General features: G+C 45.2%; 2 protein-coding genes across 3 annotated transcripts in view; both read left to right on the forward strand.

Annotated features, from left to right (window-relative positions):
* The window catches only part of HYDIN (HYDIN axonemal central pair apparatus protein), a 329,140-nt gene extending 314,666 nt beyond the window's left edge, over nucleotides 1-14,474 (forward strand). Inside the window, exons 79-84 of the mRNA XM_081108072.1 lie at nucleotides 1,334-1,546; nucleotides 2,386-2,549; nucleotides 3,397-3,547; nucleotides 9,808-10,038; nucleotides 10,403-10,627; nucleotides 13,163-14,474. Coding sequence (XP_080964198.1) covers nucleotides 1,334-1,546; nucleotides 2,386-2,549; nucleotides 3,397-3,547; nucleotides 9,808-10,038; nucleotides 10,403-10,627; nucleotides 13,163-13,645 — 1,467 coding nt within the window. The 3' untranslated portion in view covers nucleotides 13,646-14,474. The remainder of the gene's footprint in view (nucleotides 1-1,333; nucleotides 1,547-2,385; nucleotides 2,550-3,396; nucleotides 3,548-9,807; nucleotides 10,039-10,402; nucleotides 10,628-13,162) is intronic.
* A 2,243-nt stretch (nucleotides 14,475-16,717) lies between these two features.
* VAC14 (VAC14 component of PIKFYVE complex) overlaps nucleotides 16,718-20,481 on the forward strand; it is a 91,096-nt gene continuing 87,332 nt past the window's right edge. Inside the window, exon 1 of one of the 2 annotated variants that reach the window (XM_081108074.1) lies at nucleotides 16,718-17,108. In XM_081108074.1, the coding sequence (XP_080964200.1) occupies nucleotides 17,005-17,108 (104 nt within the window). In that variant the 5' untranslated portion in view covers nucleotides 16,718-17,004. The remainder of the gene's footprint in view (nucleotides 17,109-20,481) is intronic. The other variant, XM_081108073.1, reaches the window with a different exon arrangement.

Here is a 20,481-nt window from a genome sequence, read left to right on the forward strand (position 1 = left end):
TCTCAAGGAAGCTTGCCTTGACATCTCTGGCTAGATCAAGTTCTGTTATAAGCCATGAGTGAGGGGTGAGTGCCTTTACTATGTGTTGTTGTTGGTTTTAATAGCCTTGGGTTAACCCTCTGCTCACTCTGTTCCTAGAAACCTAACAGTGCACTGCCCGCTGTGTGTCTGGTAACACTGCTTATGGCAAAAATGATACCTGATCCCCATCTCTCTAATTTTGCTATTTCAAGAATGGTATGTAAATGGAAACATACAGAATGCTATAAACATGCATGAACAAATCTTGGCAAGAACACATGCTTTCATTTTCTTGGGTACTTAGGAGTGAATGGCTGGGTCAGAGGGTAGATATATGTTCACTTTCTTAAGAATCTACCAAAGTGGTTGTGTCATCTCACATTCCCACTAGTAATGTCTGACATTTCTATTTGTATCACATCCTTATCAACACTTGATATGGTCTTTTTTATTTTAGTCATGCTAATAGACATGTAGTGGTATGTCATGGTAGTTTTTCATGTGCATTTCCCTAATGACTAATGATGTTGCAGATCTTTTCAGATACTTATTTGCCATCCATATGTATTCTTTGTTGAAATATTTGTTCACATCTTTTATTTGTAATTGGGTTGTTTGTGTTCTTAATATTGAGTTTTCAGAGCTCTTTATATATTCAGGACACAAGTTTTACATTTAGATCATCAGTCTGTTTAAAGTTCATTTTTGTATGCAGTATAAGATATGGATCAAAATTCTTTTTACTTACATGGATACCTAATTATTCCAGCACCATTTGTTGAAAAGATTATTCTTTCTCTACTGAATTTGCACTTTGGTGACAACCCAAAGGATCATATTATGTGTGTGTCTATTACTGAACTCTATTCTTGTCCGTTGATCTATCTGACCCTCTTAACACCAATACCACATTGGTCCATGTTGTTACATTCAATGGCCAGTTCTCATCCTTATCTTAGTTGACCTCCTGGTAGCGTTTGACACCCTGAGCAAGTACCTCCTTCTTCACACAGTTCCTTCAAATGGCTTCCAGGACGCCGCCCTCTCCTGGTTCTCTTCCTGCCTGATTAGCTGCTCCTTCCCATCTCTTCTCATTCTTCTTAACATTGGAGTGTGCCAGTCAGGAATTCGTCCTTAAAGTCCTGCTTTTTTCTAAATGCACTTACTTCCTGATAATTGCATCCAGTATTTTCGCCTTTAAAAAAAAACTGCTAAATGGACAATTCCCAATACGCACCTCCAGTCTGAACTTGGCTTTGAACTCCGAACTTGTCAATTCCACTGCCTGTGTAAGGTGCCGCTTTTCTTCCAGACGGTAAATTTCACCTGCCAGGTGCGCTCCAAGCACACGCAGACCATCCAGCTTTCAAATCGCACCAACCAGACCTGGAATCTGCACCCCATCTTTGAGGGCGAGTACTGGGAGGGGCCCGAGTTCATCACTCTGGAGCCCCATCAGCAAAACAAGCCCTATGAGATCACCTACAAGCCCCGCACCATGAACGTGGAGAACCGCAAGCACCAGGTAGGCTGAGCACCCCATCAGTTCGTTTCCTGGCGTGACTGGAGGGAGAAGTGGTGTGACAGAGGTTAGGAGACAGAGCTTGGCAGCTCAGAGAATGTTCGAACGAGAGGGGACCCTATCTTCTGGTATCTTCACTCCCAATACTATGCAGATACAGTCTTGGCTGCCATCATAAACATACCCAGTTTTTCATCCTGTTAATTTTCACTGTACATTCTATCATGAGCATTTTTCTATTTAATTGGGTAGTCTTTATGATAATCATTTTTTTAATATTTTTTTTATTTCAGAAACGAAGGGAGAGGGAGAGAGAGAGATAGAAACATAAATGATGAGAGAATCATTGATCAGCTGCCTCCTGCACAGTCCCTACTGGGATCGAGCCCATAACCCAGGCATGTGCCCTTGACTGGAATTGAACCTGGGACCCTTCAGACCGCAGGCTGCTGGACTAACTACTGAGCCAAACCAGCTAGAGCAATAATCATTTTTAATGGTTGCCTAAAATTTTGAATGAGGGTTTCATGATTTATTTAACATTCCCCAGGTGTTGAATATTTAAGTTATCTCCATATGTTCCTATAAATGGTTCTAATATATATGCTTATGTATGTATGTAACATTTTCCCCTGGAAGGATTTTTCTAAAGTAAGACCCCTTGTCTGTGATTCCTGGTTAAAACACATGGGAATATTGTTATGAATCTTGAAACAGCTGCTTCCCCAAAGTGTTAAGCTCATTTGCAGAACCTCCGTTAATCCCGGGTCACTACCATGCCTGAGAGGTGCCTAATAAAGGCCCCTGGGTATCATTCTGATTGTATTTCCTCCTCTCCTTAGGGCACCCTCTTCTTCCCCCTGCCAGATGGAACCGGCTGGCTATATGCACTGCATGGAACTTCCGAGCCCCCCAAAGCCGTGGCCAGTATCTACCGTGAAGTGCCATGTAAGACGCCCTACACTGAGCTCCTGCCAATCACCAACTGGCTGAACAAGCCCCAGAGGTAAGGAAGTGGGGCAAGGGGTTGGGGTGGGGGAGACAGAAGGAGGACTCCTACTGTCTAGCCTGGCCCTTCCCCTGGTCAGGGCCTCTGGAGGACATTGGCTAAAAGGGCCAGAGACCGAGTTCCCTGATGTGGCCAGGCATTGCCTGAACTCTAAGCCTCCAGAGACATTCTCCTGTTCGTGCTCTATGTGAGTGGCTGGTTACCTATGAACCTCCTAGAACAGTGCCTGGCACAAAGTAAGTGCTCAAGAAATGTTAGTTATTACTATTGTCATAACAATAATCATGATGGTTATTATTGAGTGTCCAGTCTTACTACCTAAGCCACTGGCCAGAGAAGGACATCCCTTGGACCTTGGACTTGCAGTGGAAGTAGAGAAGAATGCAAGGACTAGAGGACCTTGAGGCCAAACAGCTTCGTCCCCTGCTTTTATAGTTCAGGAGCCAAAGGTTGGGAGAAGAGGCCCCTTGCTGAGCATTGTGGGTCAAGGCCCACACCTAAGTTCTGCCATTAACCAGTCAGGTAACCTGAGCATGTTATCTCCCTTCTCTTGGCCTCATTTCCTCGCTAGTAAATGGAGATGGCAATGACATGCACCTCCTGCAGACATCACAGGGATTAAAGGCCTGTAACACATGCAGAGCATGGACTCAATAGCTGGCACATAATAGGTGGTCAGTGAATGGCAGTACTGTTACTGTTAGAGACAGAGTGAAGGCAATAACCCTGGACCCATGTGTTTTACATAAAATCAAGAGTAGAGATAGCACCTTTCCTTCCTTTCTTTGGGCAAATATCTCATTTTCTCTCTCCTCCCTTCTTGTGCTCCTGTGGCTCCCCCCAGGTTCCGGGTCATTGTGGAAATGCTGAAACCAGAGAAGCCAGACCTAAGTGCCTCCTTAAAGGGCCTTGATTACATTGATGTACTGTCTGGATCAAAGAAAGACTACAAGCTGAACTTCTTTTCCCACAAGGAAGGACTATACAGCGCAAAGGTATCCATATGTCAAAGGCATTGCCCTGGAACCCTGGAGGTCTGACCCTGAGGTTGACAGTCCTGGTTTTAGGGAGCGAAGAAGTCCTCCAGAGCCAGCCTATCCTTATCCTGTTGGGCTGACCATTTAAAGTGACCTGGCAAAGGCAGTCAGGTTCCCCAGGCTCTTTAAGATGAGACCAGATTGCAAGGCCAGCCAGCCATCGCGTAGACCCATGCCAAGCATTCAAGGAAAAAGAGTCATGAAAACTCTTATGCAGTTTGTAACACCGGACTGGCAAATACCAGGCCACACAAATAAAATATCCCATTTTCTGAGTGCTTATAGTGTGTCCAGCATTCTGCTGAGCACTCAACACACATAGCTAGTAATGTCAGAGCCAGGATTCAACTCAGAGTCATCTACTCCAAGACACCACATGATCTTTCATATAGGAGCTGTTTTTCCTAATTCATTCATTAGTTCAATAAACATCTATTGAGCATATATGCCATAGAGTAGGTGCTGCTGACACAGCAATCATCAAAAATAGACACAGTCCCTATTCTCATGGAACACACAGTCCAGTGAAGGAAGATGGACATTAATCAAATAATTGCACTATGAATGCATTATTACAAAATGAGGTATGTGCTTTGAAGAAAGGGGGCATATGTGAACTCACAAAAGAGGTCAGGGCTAAAGATAATATATGGGAATTATCCATTTATCGATAGTATTTAAAACTATGTAGAGAATGGAATTACCTAGGGAAAGATTTTAATGTGAAAAAAACAGAAAGTAGGAACACATCTGCCCTGCCAGAAGAGATACCGACAAAACCCAGCCAGCAGCATGTCATCTCTCCTACAATTACTGAGTTAGGCTACTCCACTCAGATCACATTCACAAACAAGTTAAAAGAGAACCTTAAAATCAAGGAATCACAAAATATCTGAAGGGGGGAAACGCCACCATAAAATAGAAATACCAGCTCAACAAAGAAGAACTCCTGAGATAAGGGGTATTAAAGCAAACAGAAGAAGACCTTCAGTGAATATTACCAACTAGAGGCCCGGTGCACAAATTCATGCATGGGTGGGGTCCCTTGACCTGGCCCGTGATCAAGGCCTCTGGGGGAGTGGAGGGCTGAGTGGGGGGAGGGGCCGCAGAAGGTTGGCTGTGGGAGCACACTGACCACCAGGGAGCAGCTCCTGCGTTGAACATCTGCCCCCTGGTTATCAGTGTGTGTCATAGCCACTGGTCAACCAGTTTTTCTGGTTGTTGCAGTCGTTTGGTCATAATGGGCACTTAGGCTTTTATATACTAGTATATAGATATCCTTAAAGGAATGAAGGAAGATAATCATACCCATGAAATAAGAACAGACTGTTGTGGAAGAGAATCAATTGGAGACCCTGAAAATGAAAAATAGGATATTTGGAATAGAAATCCATAAAGGTCCTGGCTAGTGTGTCTCAACCAACTAGTTGGTTGAGTGTTGTCCTGTGCACCAAAAGGGCACCAGTTCAATTCCAGTTGGTCTGGCACATGCCTGGGTTGTGGCTCGATCTCCAGTGTGGGGACATGAGGAAGGCAGCTGATTGATATTTCTATCTCACATCAATGGATGTTTCTCTCTCTCCCTCTCTCTCTTCCTCTCTCTCTAGAATCAATAAAAACATTTTTTAAAAGAAAACCATAGAGGATAGCTGAATAGTGTAATGAACTCTGGGGAAGAATTATTTGTAAGTGAGAAGACAGGACTGAGTAATATCACCAGGCTTTAGTACATGCGTACAAAGAAATTGAAAGATGAAAGGAAAGAATAACAGGTGTTGCCAAAACCGGTTTGGCTCAGTGGATGGAGCGTCGGCCTGCGGACTGAAAGGTCCCAGGTTCAATTCCAGTCAAGGGCATGTGCCTGGGTTGCGAGCACATCCCCAGTGGGGGATGTGCAGGAGGCAGCTGATCGATATTTCTCTCTCATCGATGTTTCTGGCTCTCTATCTCTTTCCATTTCTCTCTGTGAAGAACAATAAAATATATTTTTTAAAAAAAAGAGAATAACAGGTGTTGGTGAGAGTGCGGAGAAATTGAATCCTTAGTGGTAATATAAATAGTGCAGTCACTTTGGAAAACAGTCTGGCATTTCTTTATATGCTTAAACATAGAGTTACCATATGACTCAGCAATTTTACTCCTAGATATATACCCAAAATATAAACTACTTAGAATGATTTTCAACCTAGAACTCAAAACTATTATGAGAGCAAAATAAAGATATTTTTTAACATGCAAGGACTCAAAGTAACCCACCCATATACACAATCTTTGAAAAAAATACTACAAATTAAAACTTTTTAAATTAACAAAATTTAAAAAATAAGTAAATGAATCCAAGAGAAAAGTACAGGATATAATGAACAAAGAATCTAAATTGATGGGTAATTTCAAATAATTGTTGAAAAGCAATCTGAAATACTTCATATGGCCTCAAGTTAGGAAGGGAAAGAATAAAATAAGGCAATGAAAATAATGTTCTCATTCTGTTGGAAGTAAATGGGGAAATAAGAGATATTTTCTCTTTTATAGAGAAGTGTAGGGAGAAAATAGAGATTTTCATAAATTGTAGGTGTGAACAGAAATATATAAATAAATATATGTATTAAAATGTAAGTGTAAAGACTTTTGAGTAAAAATGACAATGAGCCCAGATCACAGAATTTCTTTACAGTAATAAGTATTTAAATTGACAATGACAATAACAAAAAGGTTTTTTTAATCAACAATACAACAAATTTTTTAAAAATCAACAGCACCTTTGGTTATGATGGAGTAACTAGTCCTCCCACCATATAAACCATAAAGCTGGACAAAATGTCTGGGGCACGTCTTCTCAGTCATTGGAAAACAAGCAGCACAATACTGCAATTCATCAGAGAGAAGGAAATGTATGAGCCCCATGATTGTCATGGCTCTCTGCCCAGGGACAATTTCCTGACTGCAGTGCAGTGAGCTGGAGTCTAAGTAAAGCGCAGCAGCCCCAATGAGCTGAGGTGACAGAAATCAGAGTTTGGTGCAGCCTGAATAGCCGGTCCCTGCAGGGTAAGACAGCAGAAAGGAGGGAGCAGGATAGGGAGGGAGTGGGAGTACAAAAATCTATACAGGAATTCCCCTGGAAGTCCTTGGCTGAAGGTGGACTGTCCATGCACAGGAAGAGACTACATGAGAGAGCAGCTGCTACAGGGGTGATAAGGACTGAAGGAGCCCTAAATGAATCAGCGCCCGGGAGCATGGGAGGTCTGGCCCAGCCAGAGTGGAGAGGCTGCATGAACAACACCTCCTTAACCCTGGTAACCCAGTTGAAATCCCTGAGAGGCCAGAAGAAAGCACCGTGTCCATAGGATAAGATCTTCTGAGGGCCAGCCTGGAAAAGCCTTACACTAAAAAATTTGGATAGCGAACCCCACCAAGTTGGAAGGTCTTGAGGAACACTGTGAGGTTTCCACGTATCTGCTCTAACCAAGCATAAAACCAAACCTACACAAGTTTAAAGTGTCAGTGATTGAACTGCCTCCTAGAATAAAATCAACACTCGTATCAGGAAGATAACAGAATCCAGAATCTCTACAATGATCATCAACAGTGTCCAATACACAAACAGAAATTACTAGACTTGTAAAAAAGCCGTCAATGGAAACTGACTCCAAGATGGGACAGATATTGGATTTAGTAGGCAGAGACCTCAAAGAAGCTATTATAAACATGTTCAAGAAGTGAAAGAAAATATTTTAAGTAATTCAATAAAATATTATCTTAATGAGTGTACCGATAAAGAATCTCAGCAGAGAAATAGAAACTATGAAAAAGAACCAAATGGATACTCTAGAACTGAAAAGTACAACAAACTGAAATGAAAAATGGATTGGATGTGCTCAACAGATGAGAGATGTGAGAAGATACACTGAACGTGAAACAAATCAATAGAAAGTTTCCAATCTGAAGAACACAGAGAAAAAAGATAGAGGAAAAACAACCAGAGCCTCAGGAACCTGTGAGAAAAACATAAGGTGGTCTAATACATGAGTATTATGAGTCAGAAGAAAAGAAAATGAGAATGGGACAGAAAATTATTTGAAAAAATAATGGCTGAAATGGCCCTGATTTGGTTTTTTTAAAATGATTTACAGATTCAAGAAACTTGGCAAAACCTCAAGCAGGAAAAATATAAAGGAAACCATGCCTATGATCATCATAGAAACACTGCTGAAAACCAAACATACACAGAAAAGCTTAAAGCAACCAGATTTAAGATCTATTACATACAGGGGACAACAATAAAAGTGCCCCCTGACTTCTCTTCAAAAGGAATGGAAGCCATCTACGAAGTGCTGAAAGAAAAAGAAATGATCAACCTAGGATTCTTTATTCACTGAAACTATCTGTAAATGTGCGAGTGAAATAGGCATTTTCAGATAAAAGAACATGAGAGAATTCATTGCCAGGAGACTTGCATTACTGAATGCATTAGCATTATTGGAATGCAAATAGGTATTCTTCATTCCGAAGGGAGATGATACCAGATGGGAACCTGGGTCTGCTGGAAGGGAAGAACAGCACTACACATGGTAAATAAATAGGCAAATATTCAAACATGTTTTTCTGCTCATAACTCTGTTTAAATGACGACTGTCAGCTTATAGCAAATATAACATTGTAAAGTGGACGTTCTCCTATACGTAGAAGTAACAGGTCCAATGACAAACGCACAAAAATGGGACGGACAGGTCAATGAAGTTCCAGGTCAGTAAGGTCACCACATTGTGCCGTGGGAAATGTGAGGTAGGAGGCATGAACCGTCAGTTGGAAAGTGGAAAGTGGTGAAATGCTCACTCTAAATTTTGACAAGTTAAAACTTCACGTTGTCAGCTCTATAGCAACCATGAGAAATTTTTTCTTTAGAAAGATAGCTAAGAAGCCATTAGAGGAAATGAAATATATTCCGAAAGAGTGTATACTGACCCAACAGAAGACAGGAAGGTAGCAACAGAGGAATAAAAAATGATTCCAATGGAAAGAAAGAGCAAGGAGGGCAGACTTCAGCCCAAACATATAAATAATTATTTTAAATGTAAAGGACTGAATGCTCCAATGAAAAGACGGAGGGTGTCAGGAGCACTATAAATCTTAACACAGGAAGAGGTTGAAAGTAAAAAGCCAGACACATTAAGAACTATGGCCACCTAATAATACGATAAACAACAGAAAGTGTTAAAAAGGGCAAAACAATCAAATAGACTCTACTTCACGAAGTAGACATGTGAATGAGCCATAAGCACCTGAGAAGATGCTCATCATCATCAGTCATCTGGGGGAAAAACTTTAAAACATTTTTAAAAATATATTTTATTGATTTTTTACAGAGAGGAAGGGAGAGGGATAGAGAGTTAGAAACATCAATCAGCTGCCTCCTGCACACCCCTCACTGGGGATTTGCCTGCAACCAAGGTACATGCCCTTGACCAGGATCAAACCTGGGAACCTGGAGTCCGCAGGCTAATGCTCTATCCACTGAGCCAAACCGGTTATGGCCCAGGAAAAGAACTTTAAAAAGGTGAGCAGCCTGTCGATGACAAGTCAGTTGCAGGGGTGAGGGGACAATATGCGACAGTTACAAGTGTGAGCTCCAGAACCAGTCCAACCAAATCCTGGTTCTGACACTTCTCTGCATGTGATGCTGGTCAAGATACTTCATGTTGTTAAGCCTTGTTTCCATCATCTTAAAAAAACAACAACACATCATGTTGCTTACAAACTGTGTGAATTAAACAATTAAGTACTTCTAGTGCCTGGCACAGAGAAATCATTAAGTGTTAGATGCCATCGTCGTCATCATCATCATCATCATTGTCGTCGTCATCTACTCTGGCAACAACGGGAATAGGGGTGAAACCCACTACAACATGAACCTCTCCAGGTCATGCTTGTTCTCAGGGCCAGCCCGCTGTCCCCACTGAGGAGCCATTCACCTGCAGCACTAGCCAGGGCTGCTGTGGCCTCCAAAGCAAACGCAGGCTGTGTAACATCCTCTCACCTGGGAAGAGCCAGAGCAGAGTCTCTAAAGAGCCCGGCCGGCTGGTGGGGATGCAGACAGGCTGGGAGGGCCCACGTCAGCCTGGCACCCACGCTTCCCGTGCCCAGGCATTGCTCGCAGAGAGAATGACCCCCGCTAACCCTTCTCCTCTGCCCTGCTTCCTCCCACTCTCCCGTGAACTCAGGTGATCTTCCGAAACGAGGTGACCAACGAGTTCTTATACTACGTGACGAGTTTCAGGGTCATCCCTTCAGGCGTCATCAAAACCATTGAGATGGTGAGCCCCGTCCGGCAGAGCACATCAGCCTCCGTCAAGGTGGAGAACCCCCTGCCCTACTCAGTGACCTTCGCCACGGAGTGCAGGGTGCCCGACATCAACCTGCCCTCCCAGTTTGTGGTGCCCCCTAACTCGGAGGTAAGACCCGACTGCCCGGGGCCCCTGATAGCTGTGGTAGAGGCTCTGCCCCCAGGGCCGCTGGATCCACGTTCTGCACCCCTGAGGTCGGGCCAGCCCTGGCAGGGGTCTATAGTGTGCTTGACCCTTGACCTATATTTAGATTCAGACAGATTCCAGATCTCGAAATACCTGGAACAGAAGTTAGGAAGAGGACAGGGGAGGAAAAGTGGGCTGGTTTGGGCAGAGGTTCCCGGAGCTCAAGATCAGTGTGAGCACTGCAGCGCGAAGCGCCATCTCTGCCACCCACCTGCTCTGGGGTCCCTGGGGGGCAGGGGAGAAGCGGGACCCACCGCATCACCGACGCCCCTGTCTTCCCTCGCAGGGCACATTCTCATTCGAATTCCAGCCCCTGCGAGCTGGAGAAACCTTGGGGAGACTAGTTCTGCACAACAATGATCTGGGTTACTACCAGTATGAGCTCAACTTGAAGGCTCTGCCAGCGCTGCCTGAAAAGCCCATCCACTTCCAGACTGTTCTTGGCAGCGGCCAGAGCATCTTTGCCAAGTTCATCAATTACACCCGGCAGAAGACAGAATACTACTGCAGGGTGAGCAGCCCCGGCCCCACCCCCAGGCCCTCCCCTTGCCAGAAGGCTGACCTCAAGAACAATGGGAGGAGGACACAGGGGGCGGCACTGTGAACCTGGGGGAGTCGGTGCATCATAGAGCCTGGGAACCCCCAGCTAGACGGAAATAGTACGAGGCCTGGGTTCTTCCTTAAAGACTTCCTATCTTAACAAGCTGGGAGGAGGGGTGGGGAGATTTGCTCCCCAGCGCATGCTCCGTAGTCAATCAAGGGGGACAGTAGAGCTTAGTGGTCATGAGTATAGGCTGTGGAAGCCAACAGACCTGGATTTGAATCCTGGCTTTACTATATTCTTTGTTTTTAATGTATATTTCTATTGATTTCAGAGAGGAAGGGAGAGGGAGAGAGAGATAGAAATATCCATGACAAGAGAGAGTTTTAAAAATCTGCACGCCCCACACTGGGGATCGAGCCTGCAACCTGGGCATGTGCCCTGACCGGGAATCGAACCGTGACCTCCTGGTTCAGAGGTCGACGCTCAACCACTGAGTCACGCTGGCTGAGCTTTACTATATTCTTTGTATGAATAATTTACTAAATCTCTCTAAGTTTATCTCTACAGGGTGATAATACCCTGACCTTACAGGATTTCTATGAGGATTTTTAAATACATACATAAAACCATTTTCATAGAGCCTGGCCCACAGTAAATGTCCCATATATGTTACCTAGTATATCAGTTGGAATCTAGGCTTAACTCCTGAAGCAGAAACCCAAAATAACAACAAAATAGATGTTTATTCCTCTCTCAGATAACTGTGGGCATAAGCAGTTTGAGCTGGAATGGTAGCTCGATGACATCAGCCACCCAGGCTCCTGTCCCGATGCTCTGCCCTCTGTAGAGAGTTGCTTTGGTCCACATGGACCAAGACAGCTTACGGTGACATCCACATTCTAGCCAGGTACAAGGGAAAAGGGAGGCGGGGGAGCCTGCATATATCATTTCCACTCACATTCCATTGAACAAAACTGCATAGCAACAAGGGGAGCTAGGAGATGTAGCCTTTACACTGGGTGGGTGTGTGCCCCGTCAACATCAGAGCTACAGTCAAGGGACATATAGGCACTTGGTCAGTCCTATCAGTCAGGAGAAGCTAGATTATGCTGTAATATACAAAGAGCCTCAATATCTCAGTGGCTTAAAAGCACAAAGGTTTGTCTCTCGTTTGCACTGTCTATGCAGTGAGGCTCAGAAGGGGACTCTGCTCATCACAGCCACTCAGGGATCCAGGCTGACGAGCAGCCACCATCTCCCGTGTTTCCGGGCACAGTACCAGAGGGGTGAAAAGTCCCTACAGGGACTTGCATGGGCAACTGAAGACACTGGTGTGGAAGTGACACCTTTCACTCTCTCAATTGATTGTCTAGAACAGCGGTTCTCAACCTGTGGGTCGCGGCCCCTTTGGGGGTTGAACGACCCTTTCACAGGGGTCACCTAAGACCATCAGAAAACACATATATAATTACATATTGTTTTTGTGATGAATCACTATGCTTTAATTATGTTCAATTTGTAACAATGAAAATACATCCTGCATATCAGATATCTACATTACGAATCATAACAAAATGACAGTTATGAAGTAGCAACGAAAATAATTTTATAGTTGGGGGGGTCACCACAACATGAGGAACTGTATTAAAGGGTTGCAGCATTAGGAAGGTTGAGAACCACTGCTCTAGAACTAGTCTCACCCATCCATGAGGATCTAGATCAGTGATGGCGAACCTATGACACGCGTGTCAGAGGTGACACGCGAACTCATATTTTTGGTTGATTTTTCTTTGTTAAATGGCATTTAAATATATAAAATAAATATCAAATATATAAGTCTTTGTTTTACTATGGTTGCAAAGATCAAAAAATTTCTATATGTGACACGGCACCAGAGTTAAGTTAGGGTTTTTCAAAATGCTGACACTCCGAGCTCAAAAGGTTCGCCATCACTGATCTAGATCATGCGGTCTTCCATGTGTATGGGAGGAAAGAAGAGCCGGTTATGGGGAGCAACAGCAATGACTGCCACACTAACATAATCCAGCTACATGTCTTTGGGCCTCATTTTCTTTATAGTAAAACCAGAGGCCCAGTGCATGAAATTCATGCACCGGTATGGTCTCTAGGCCTGGCTGGTGATCAGGGCTGATCAGGTTCCCGGCCTCCCTGCCTCTCCGCCTCCCCCTTCCCCTGCTGCAGCCACTAGTCACCCGCCATGTTCTGCACCGCCCCCTGGTGATCAGCACACGTCATAGCGAGCCATCAAACTCCCATTCTCCTGGTCGAATTCCCGAGGGGACACTTTGCATATTAACCTTTTACATATATATAGATAGGAATAACAATTAAAAGTGCTACCTATCTTCAAGGGAGTTATATAAAGACACACAGCTTTTTATAGCCTGCTCGACTGAGAGTGGAGGGACTGGGGATGGACCTGGGCTGCTGCTATACCCACCAGGACCCCGTGTGAACCAGGTGTACTTGTTCTCCTTTCAGTCCGACTGTGTAGACTTCCACACGGAAAAGGTTATCAGCGCGCCCGCGGGGGCCCAGGGCGGCACGGAAATCAGTGTGGAAGTCTATTTCGAGCCCAGCCACCTGGGGGACACCAAGGGCACCCTGAGCCTGTCATCCGTTGCAGGCGGAGAGTATATCATCCCCCTCTTCGGAGTGGCTGTGCCCCCAAAGCCGCAAGGTCCCCTCCAGGTCCGAGCCGGGTACAACATCGTCATCCCCTTCAAGAACGTCTTCTACCACACAGTCACCTACTCCTTCATCGTGGAGCACCCGGCCTTCTCCGTGCGGGCCATGGACTCAGTCCGGCCCAAGAAGATCAACAACATCACCGTCTACTTTGACGGAAACCCATCCGGCAGCAAAACACCCATTACCAGCAAGCTGATTGTGTCGTGCTCTCCCGGCGAAGGCAGAGAAACAGGAGTTAAATGGGTTTATTATCTGAAGGGGGTCACCCCTTAGTTGTAGCCAGGGTCAATTGCATCCAGAAAAAGCCGTCTCCTCCGCTTTAATATCTACATATTGTTCTAGCCTGGTGAATAGAGAAAATAATCAGAACTCTAAAGGGAGTGTGTTATCCTCCTCATGCACTTCTGTCCACATTATATGTATTCCGAATACATGAATGAAATATATATTCCATATTAAACGTGGTAACTATACAAAACAGAGCTATATTTTACTTTGCAAGGGCAAGTCTCTGAATTTGGTCTCTTAACATACCCGCAAAGCTCAAGTACTATGTACGTAATCCCCCTTTTTAATAAGACCACACGGGTGTCACACTCATGGCCTTCTGTTGTACAGAACTTGGCAGTGCATGACGCTGGGGCACCACAGCTTTTTAAAAATCCATGATGGCTTGGAGAGCCCTTAGACTTGACTCTATTTTGATTGGGTATTTTATTTTGCTTTCACTCTTTTCAAAGCCACGAACAGGTAAGTGTAACAACAAGGCATCATACAGATGCAGATGAGTTACAACTGTGAAGTGATGGCCAGTGTGGAACCAGGAATATCAAGTATCCACTGGTCTAGAAGCATCTAAGCATGGCAGGCCAGAGGTGAGCACAGAGAAAGCCATGGTGGCCATTGGGCTTAATTCTCAGCACCACTGATAGTCCAGTTATGAATAAATAACCTCATTTAGTTGGCATTTTCAAGATAGAGAAAAGAAGCCACCTCTTTCTGGGAACTGCTGAACTAAAGGTAGGACCAAGATTGTCTGGAGCCTTGAGTAAGAAGCAACCTAGTCCAAAATGTGATCTCAGGAGAAAAGAGTTCCTCTGGTAAAAAAAAAAACAAACAAACATATATATATATATATATATATACACACACACACACACACACACACACACACACACACATATATATATTTACTATTTCAGTTATTAAAAAGTATCACATATGGCCATATGGCCCTGGGGAATTTGGTTCACCTTTAAGAAAATGTCAAACCAACCAGCCAAAGAAACAAATGAGATATTATATTACATATGGGTCCAGTGGAAATGAATATGCACAGGAGAAATAAATCCAAACCATTCCCACTGATTTGATTTTTTTTTCATTGTTTTGTATCAACCATCATCAGAATCCTAAAGACATCCACCTTGCAAGACATTTGGAAATGTCCTTATCAGTGTTGCTTGGTATCAAGGTAGGAGGTGGAAACCATTAAGTGATACATTTTCTCTGGAGGTGAATCTTCTTCATTCATTGGACTTTGTTGGCAAAGGTTTTAAAAGCTGTGAAAACCCCACTAGTAAAGAAAAACACATTTTTCACAGATTTTTCTAGGCAGGGTTTTTTCACGACTTACTGAGTTTGGATTCGTTCCTGTATTTGTTTTATATAGCTGCATAACAGATTGCCACAAACCTAGCAGCTTAAGGCAACACAATTTCTTATCTCAGGTGCCATGGGTCAGGAATGGACTGAACCGGATTCTTGGCTCAGGGTCCCCCAGGCTGAAATCTAGATGCCAGCCAGTGGCATCCTCATCTGGAGGTTAAACTAGGGAAAGACCCACTTCCAAGCTCCCTCAATGTGTTGACAAAATTTATTTCTTTGCAGCCATATGATTGAAGTCCTCCTCTTCTTGGCAACTGACAACAGGGAACCACTCTTAGCAACTAGAGACTACCCTAAGGTCCTCACCACATGGCCCATCATAGACAGTTCATTGTTGTTACTGTTTATTCTTCAAGACCACAAAGAGAATCTCCCTCTCATTTGAAATCTAACTTCTTTTAAGACCTCGCCTGATTAGGTCAGACCCACCCAGGATAATCCCCCTTTTAATCAAAGCCAACTGATTAGGGACCTTAATTACATCTGCAAAATCCCTTCTGCTATATAACATAATAATTGCTAGAGTGACAGCCTATCATATTTACAAGTCTTGGCCACACTCAAGGGGGAGGGATTATATAAGGCATGTACCCAAAGGGGTGGGAATCTTGAGAGCCATCTTAGAATTCTGCCTACCATAGCCCCTTACTTGTGTTCCATCGATTCTAATCTATGGATTGAGGATAATACTCTATTTCCAAGGTTGTTATAAGCTTTACAAGCGTACCTTTCACTCAGAAAAAAGTACCACCATGTGTTATGTTCATATTTAATACTCATTGGGCTCTACTGTGGTCTAGCCCCTGACCTAAGTCCCTGTCCACTGTAGAAGGTTACAATAAGGAATGCTGATGCATCTCCCTGTTACTGCATCTTTAGCCATGCTGCATCCAGAAAGTGCTTGTTAAAAGCTTACCACATAGCTTCAATTTCTGCTCCACCATTTAGTGTGACACTCACGGCACTTGGAGGGGCTGCTGTATAGTGGCTCCATCTGTGGACCTACACCCAGATTTGGGGTTTCTGCTGTCTGGAATCGAGCCCTTTCAGGTATCAGCGCCTGGTAAACACATTTCCAGTCCCAAATAGTGGGGCATCAGCCACTGTTGGTACCTGAGATTTTAGGTGGTAGACCGGTAGTTCCGTTTTTTACTGAGAATTTAATGTTTTAGAAAAATATACAACTATTCAAAAGCATGATTTTGGGTCATAAGCAAGGCTAACATAGGAATTTAAAAGATTTTAAGTGAGTTGATTTGAGAAAAATGTTTTTAAAGTAAGTGGCTAGAATATGGCAAAAATCATGATGGTGTCACTCCAATTTGGGAATCATTGGCATATGTGAAATCAATGACTAAGTAGTGAATGAACTGGTGGATTCCGTGAGTATGGAATAAATTATGCTAAGTCATGCTCCAAGAGCCCCTGCCCTCTCACGAGCGTCTGCGGAAGCCCACCAGGCCCCAAGCCCACCACCTGCGGGAAGCTAAGGGCAAAGGATACCCACCCGGCCCAGCTGGTCTCAAACCGGACTCAGGCCATGGGGGGAAGAGGTGGGAGGCCGGAGAGTGAGAGGAGGAGGCGGGGCCTCGGGGGCGTGGCCAAGCCACGATGGGCTGCGCGAGGGGCGTGGCCTGAGAGGGGCGGGGCCTAGAGGCGGAAGGCGGAAGCGGCTGCGGAGTCACGTGAGCGGTGTAACATGGCCGCTGCCCCTTGAGCGCGGCAGGTGCGGGGCTGGAGCTGATCGTGTGAGTCGCCGGGGACAGGTGTACGGGGGCGGGGTCCAGGCCCGGGTTCCGAATCGGCGCGCGCGGCGGAGCGAGGTAGGCGGGCCGGGGCGGCGTGGCCCATGCGCCAGCGCCGGAGGCAGCACGGAGCCGCAGACTCCCCTGGTCCCCGGCGCAGCCCGGGCAGTCGCGGGCTGAGGAGTCGCGGGGCTCCGGGGGGCACCCCGAGTTGCTACCATGAACCCCGAGAAGGACTTCGCGCCGCTCACGCCCAACATCGTGCGCGCCCTCAATGACAAGCTCTACGAAAAGCGGAAGGTGGCCGCGCTGGAGATCGAGAAGTGAGTGCCGCGGGCATGCAGGGTTGGGCGCGGGGGCGGAGGCGGGACCCGCCCTGGCTACGCGGGCGCCCACTCCCTGGGGGAACGGCTCACGCCTCTCCGCCAGGGTTGCTGCCCCGGGCCCAGCCTTCTGCGCTGCGTTACAAGGCAGGCGATGGGGGGTCCCAGCTTTGCTGCTGACCGGCTGTGTGACTTGGGCCAAGTTATTTAACCTCCTGGTGCCCAGAGGGCTGCCGTGGGAATGAAGTGACTTAATGGATGTGTAGTGCTTAAGGCTGCAATGAGAATGCAGCGCCATGACCTGTGCTCAGTGCTTAGCACAGTGCCTGGCACAGGCGTCCTCAGTGTGATGGGAGGGAGGTGGGAAGCATGATAATTTGCTAACGAGTTGACCTGCCTTATTTCTCACTCATTCTGAGAAGTGAAAGGGACAGTTAGGTGACCACGTGGAGAAATCAGGATCTCAAGGTTCAAAGGGCCGTTTATTTTATCCCTGTCTTGTCACCCTTCCTTGCAAGTGGAAGTAGAAATAATTTGATCTTTCTTGCTTCTGCAGTCTTATTATAAGTGTGTGTAAACATGATAGGATATTGTGCTCTATTTCCCAATGTACAAAACAAAATCTTTTTTTTTAATATATTTTATTGATTTTTTACAGAGAGGAAGGGAGAGAGAGAGAGAGTTAGAAACATCGATGAGAGAGAACCATCGATCAGCTGCCTCCTGCACATATCCTATGGAGGATGTGCCCGCAACCCAGGTACATGCCCTTGACCGGAATCGAACCTGGGACCCTTCAGTCCGCAGGCCGACGCTCTATCCACTGAGCCAAACCGGTTTCGGCCAAAACAAAATCTTTAACTGGGAATGTCTTATGATTTTTCTTCTACTCTTTTACGTTTTTGTTTTCTTCCCGTCAGATCTTGGTGATAAAGTCAGGTGGTTGAGGGGGGGATTTCAGAAGAGTGAGTGGAAAGAAGCAGGCTGTGAAACTGCAAGACCACCAGTCTGGGAGTTACGGAATATGGATTGTATTTCTGCCCTGTCCAGTAGGGTGGCTAGCCACTGGCCACCTGTGGCTATTTACATTTAAATTATTGAAGGTAAAATAAAAGAATGTAATCCGGTTCCTCAGTCACGCCGCCCATATTTCAAATGTTCAACTGCCACATGCTATTTGGCTACCATAGTGGACGGTGCATATTTTAAAACATTTTCATCACTGTAGAATGCTGTTGGACGGCTCTAATCTAGTCCATAATGTGACTCTCATTCTTTTTTTTCTCTTTATCCTCACTCAAGGATATGGTTTTTTTTTATCAATTTGAGAGAGAGAGAGAAGCATTGATGTGAGAAAGAATGATCACTATGAGAATGAAACATCGATCAACTCCTTCCGCATGCCCCCCAACTGGGGATCAAATCCAAAACCTAGGTATATGCCCTGACCAGGAACCAAACCAGCAACCTTTTGCCGTAGGAAACAATGCTCTAACCAACTGAATCACCTGGCCAGGGCATAACACCCATTATTTGACCTTGGGCAAATTCCTTAACCCTACCAGACCGCTGTACCGATTTTCCGTAATTTCCACACAAAGGTGGAATATTGGCGATAGATGAAAGGTAGACCTATTTCCTACAATGTCTCCAAGTCCCATCTTATTCTAACCACTTGTTTGCATGTAACTAACATTTTTCTATATCATGTTGGTTTTTTCTCTTTAATGCTCAGGAGCCCAGGTATAGGGGACAGTTAGGTTCAGGGCCTCAGGTCTGGTAGGATTAACTCACAGTTTCTTAACCTCAGCACAATTGACATTTTGGAACAGATCATTCTTGGGTTGCCCTGTGTATTGTGGGAATTTTAGCAGCATCCCTGGTCTCTACCCACTAGATACCAATAGCACTCCATCAGTTGTGACAACCAAAGATGTCTCCAGACCTTGCCAAATGTCCCCCTGGGGGTGCGAAATTGCCCAGATTGAGAACCACAGCCTTAACTGCTTTGCGTTTTAGTTTCCTCTTCAACTACAGAGCTTGCATTCTGCTAAGAGGACCCTCCCATTCAGCTCTAACATTCAATATGTCCAGAACCACCTAGCTTCTTCTCTCATCAAGGACTAATTTCTTGACTGCTCTCTTTTCATACTGCTGCTTGATTATACCCTGACTGTTACTAATGCTGGCAACTCTCAGTGATGAGTATTGCTATACTGAGTAAGAGAGCAGAGGTGATGTGTAGACATGCCTCTATGTCCATGGGTTTTATTGGCGGATCCGGCCCGAGGGCCGTAGTTGGCCCTCGGCTGGCTTAGGGGGAGGGGCTTAGGGGAAAATGAGTGACTTGTAATGGGTACAAGGTTTCTTTTTAGGATGATAAAAATGTTCTAAAATTGTGGTAATGGTTGCACAACTTTATGAACATGCTAAGAACCACTGAATTGTACATGTTAAAAGAGTGGATTTATGGTGTGTCGATTGTTTTAAGAATAAGAATGCCGGTCGTGTTTTGTTACAGTGTGAGGGAGGCACTCCTTAAGTGTCCCAGTTGTCGTGTGAAATCCAACATGTCTCCTGCTGTCTTTGCCCTGGCTCTCCTTCATGGTTTCCCACTGATCATGTCCAGTGGATGCCTAGTACATGTGGTCAGGTAACTTAGGCCTTTCCAGAAGCCTTTGGCCCTTCCTCAGAGGCAGGTGCTCTGCTTCTCCCGTTCAGTTACTGGAGACCAGTGAGCAGATGAAAGCCACAGCACTGACGAGATCAGTAGATGGAGGCGATGTTTCCCTGGGTTCTCTTTGGGAAATTGCTGCCTGGATATGCTGTCTGCGTACAGCATGTTACACAGAGAACTGGGGTGGGAAACAGGCAGCAGCCCCAAGTCCCTGCTGTAAGTTTTATAACACAGGAATAAACACAAGTCTGGATTTATCTTTTTCTATCATTTTTGGAACCAGGAGCATAGCAGGTTCTCAGTCAACATTGAGTGAATGAGCCTGATCTTGTGTGGCGTGTATAGGATCAGTTTGTTTCTTTAATTCTGACTTTGCACTAATACTGTTATATGAACACTAGAGGCCCCGTGCATGGATTCGTGCACCAGTGGCGTCCCTCAGCCTGGCCTGCGCCTTCTCACAATCCAGGACCCCTCAGGGGATGTCGGATAGCCAGTTTCAGCCCGATCCCTGCAGGCCCCATCCAGACAGGAGGGAGCCTGACCCTGTGCGTTGAATGTCTGCCCCCTGGTGGTCAGTGTGCATCATAGTGAGCAGTTGAACATCCTTAGCATATCATTAGCATATTATGCTTTGATTGGTTGTTGGGTTGTTCTGCCATTTGGTCTATTTGCATATTACCCTTTTATTATATA

This window comes from Myotis nattereri (assembly GCF_964212035.1).
Source record: "Myotis nattereri genome assembly, chromosome: 15".
In the NCBI taxonomy this organism is placed as follows: Eukaryota; Metazoa; Chordata; class Mammalia; order Chiroptera; family Vespertilionidae; genus Myotis; species Myotis nattereri.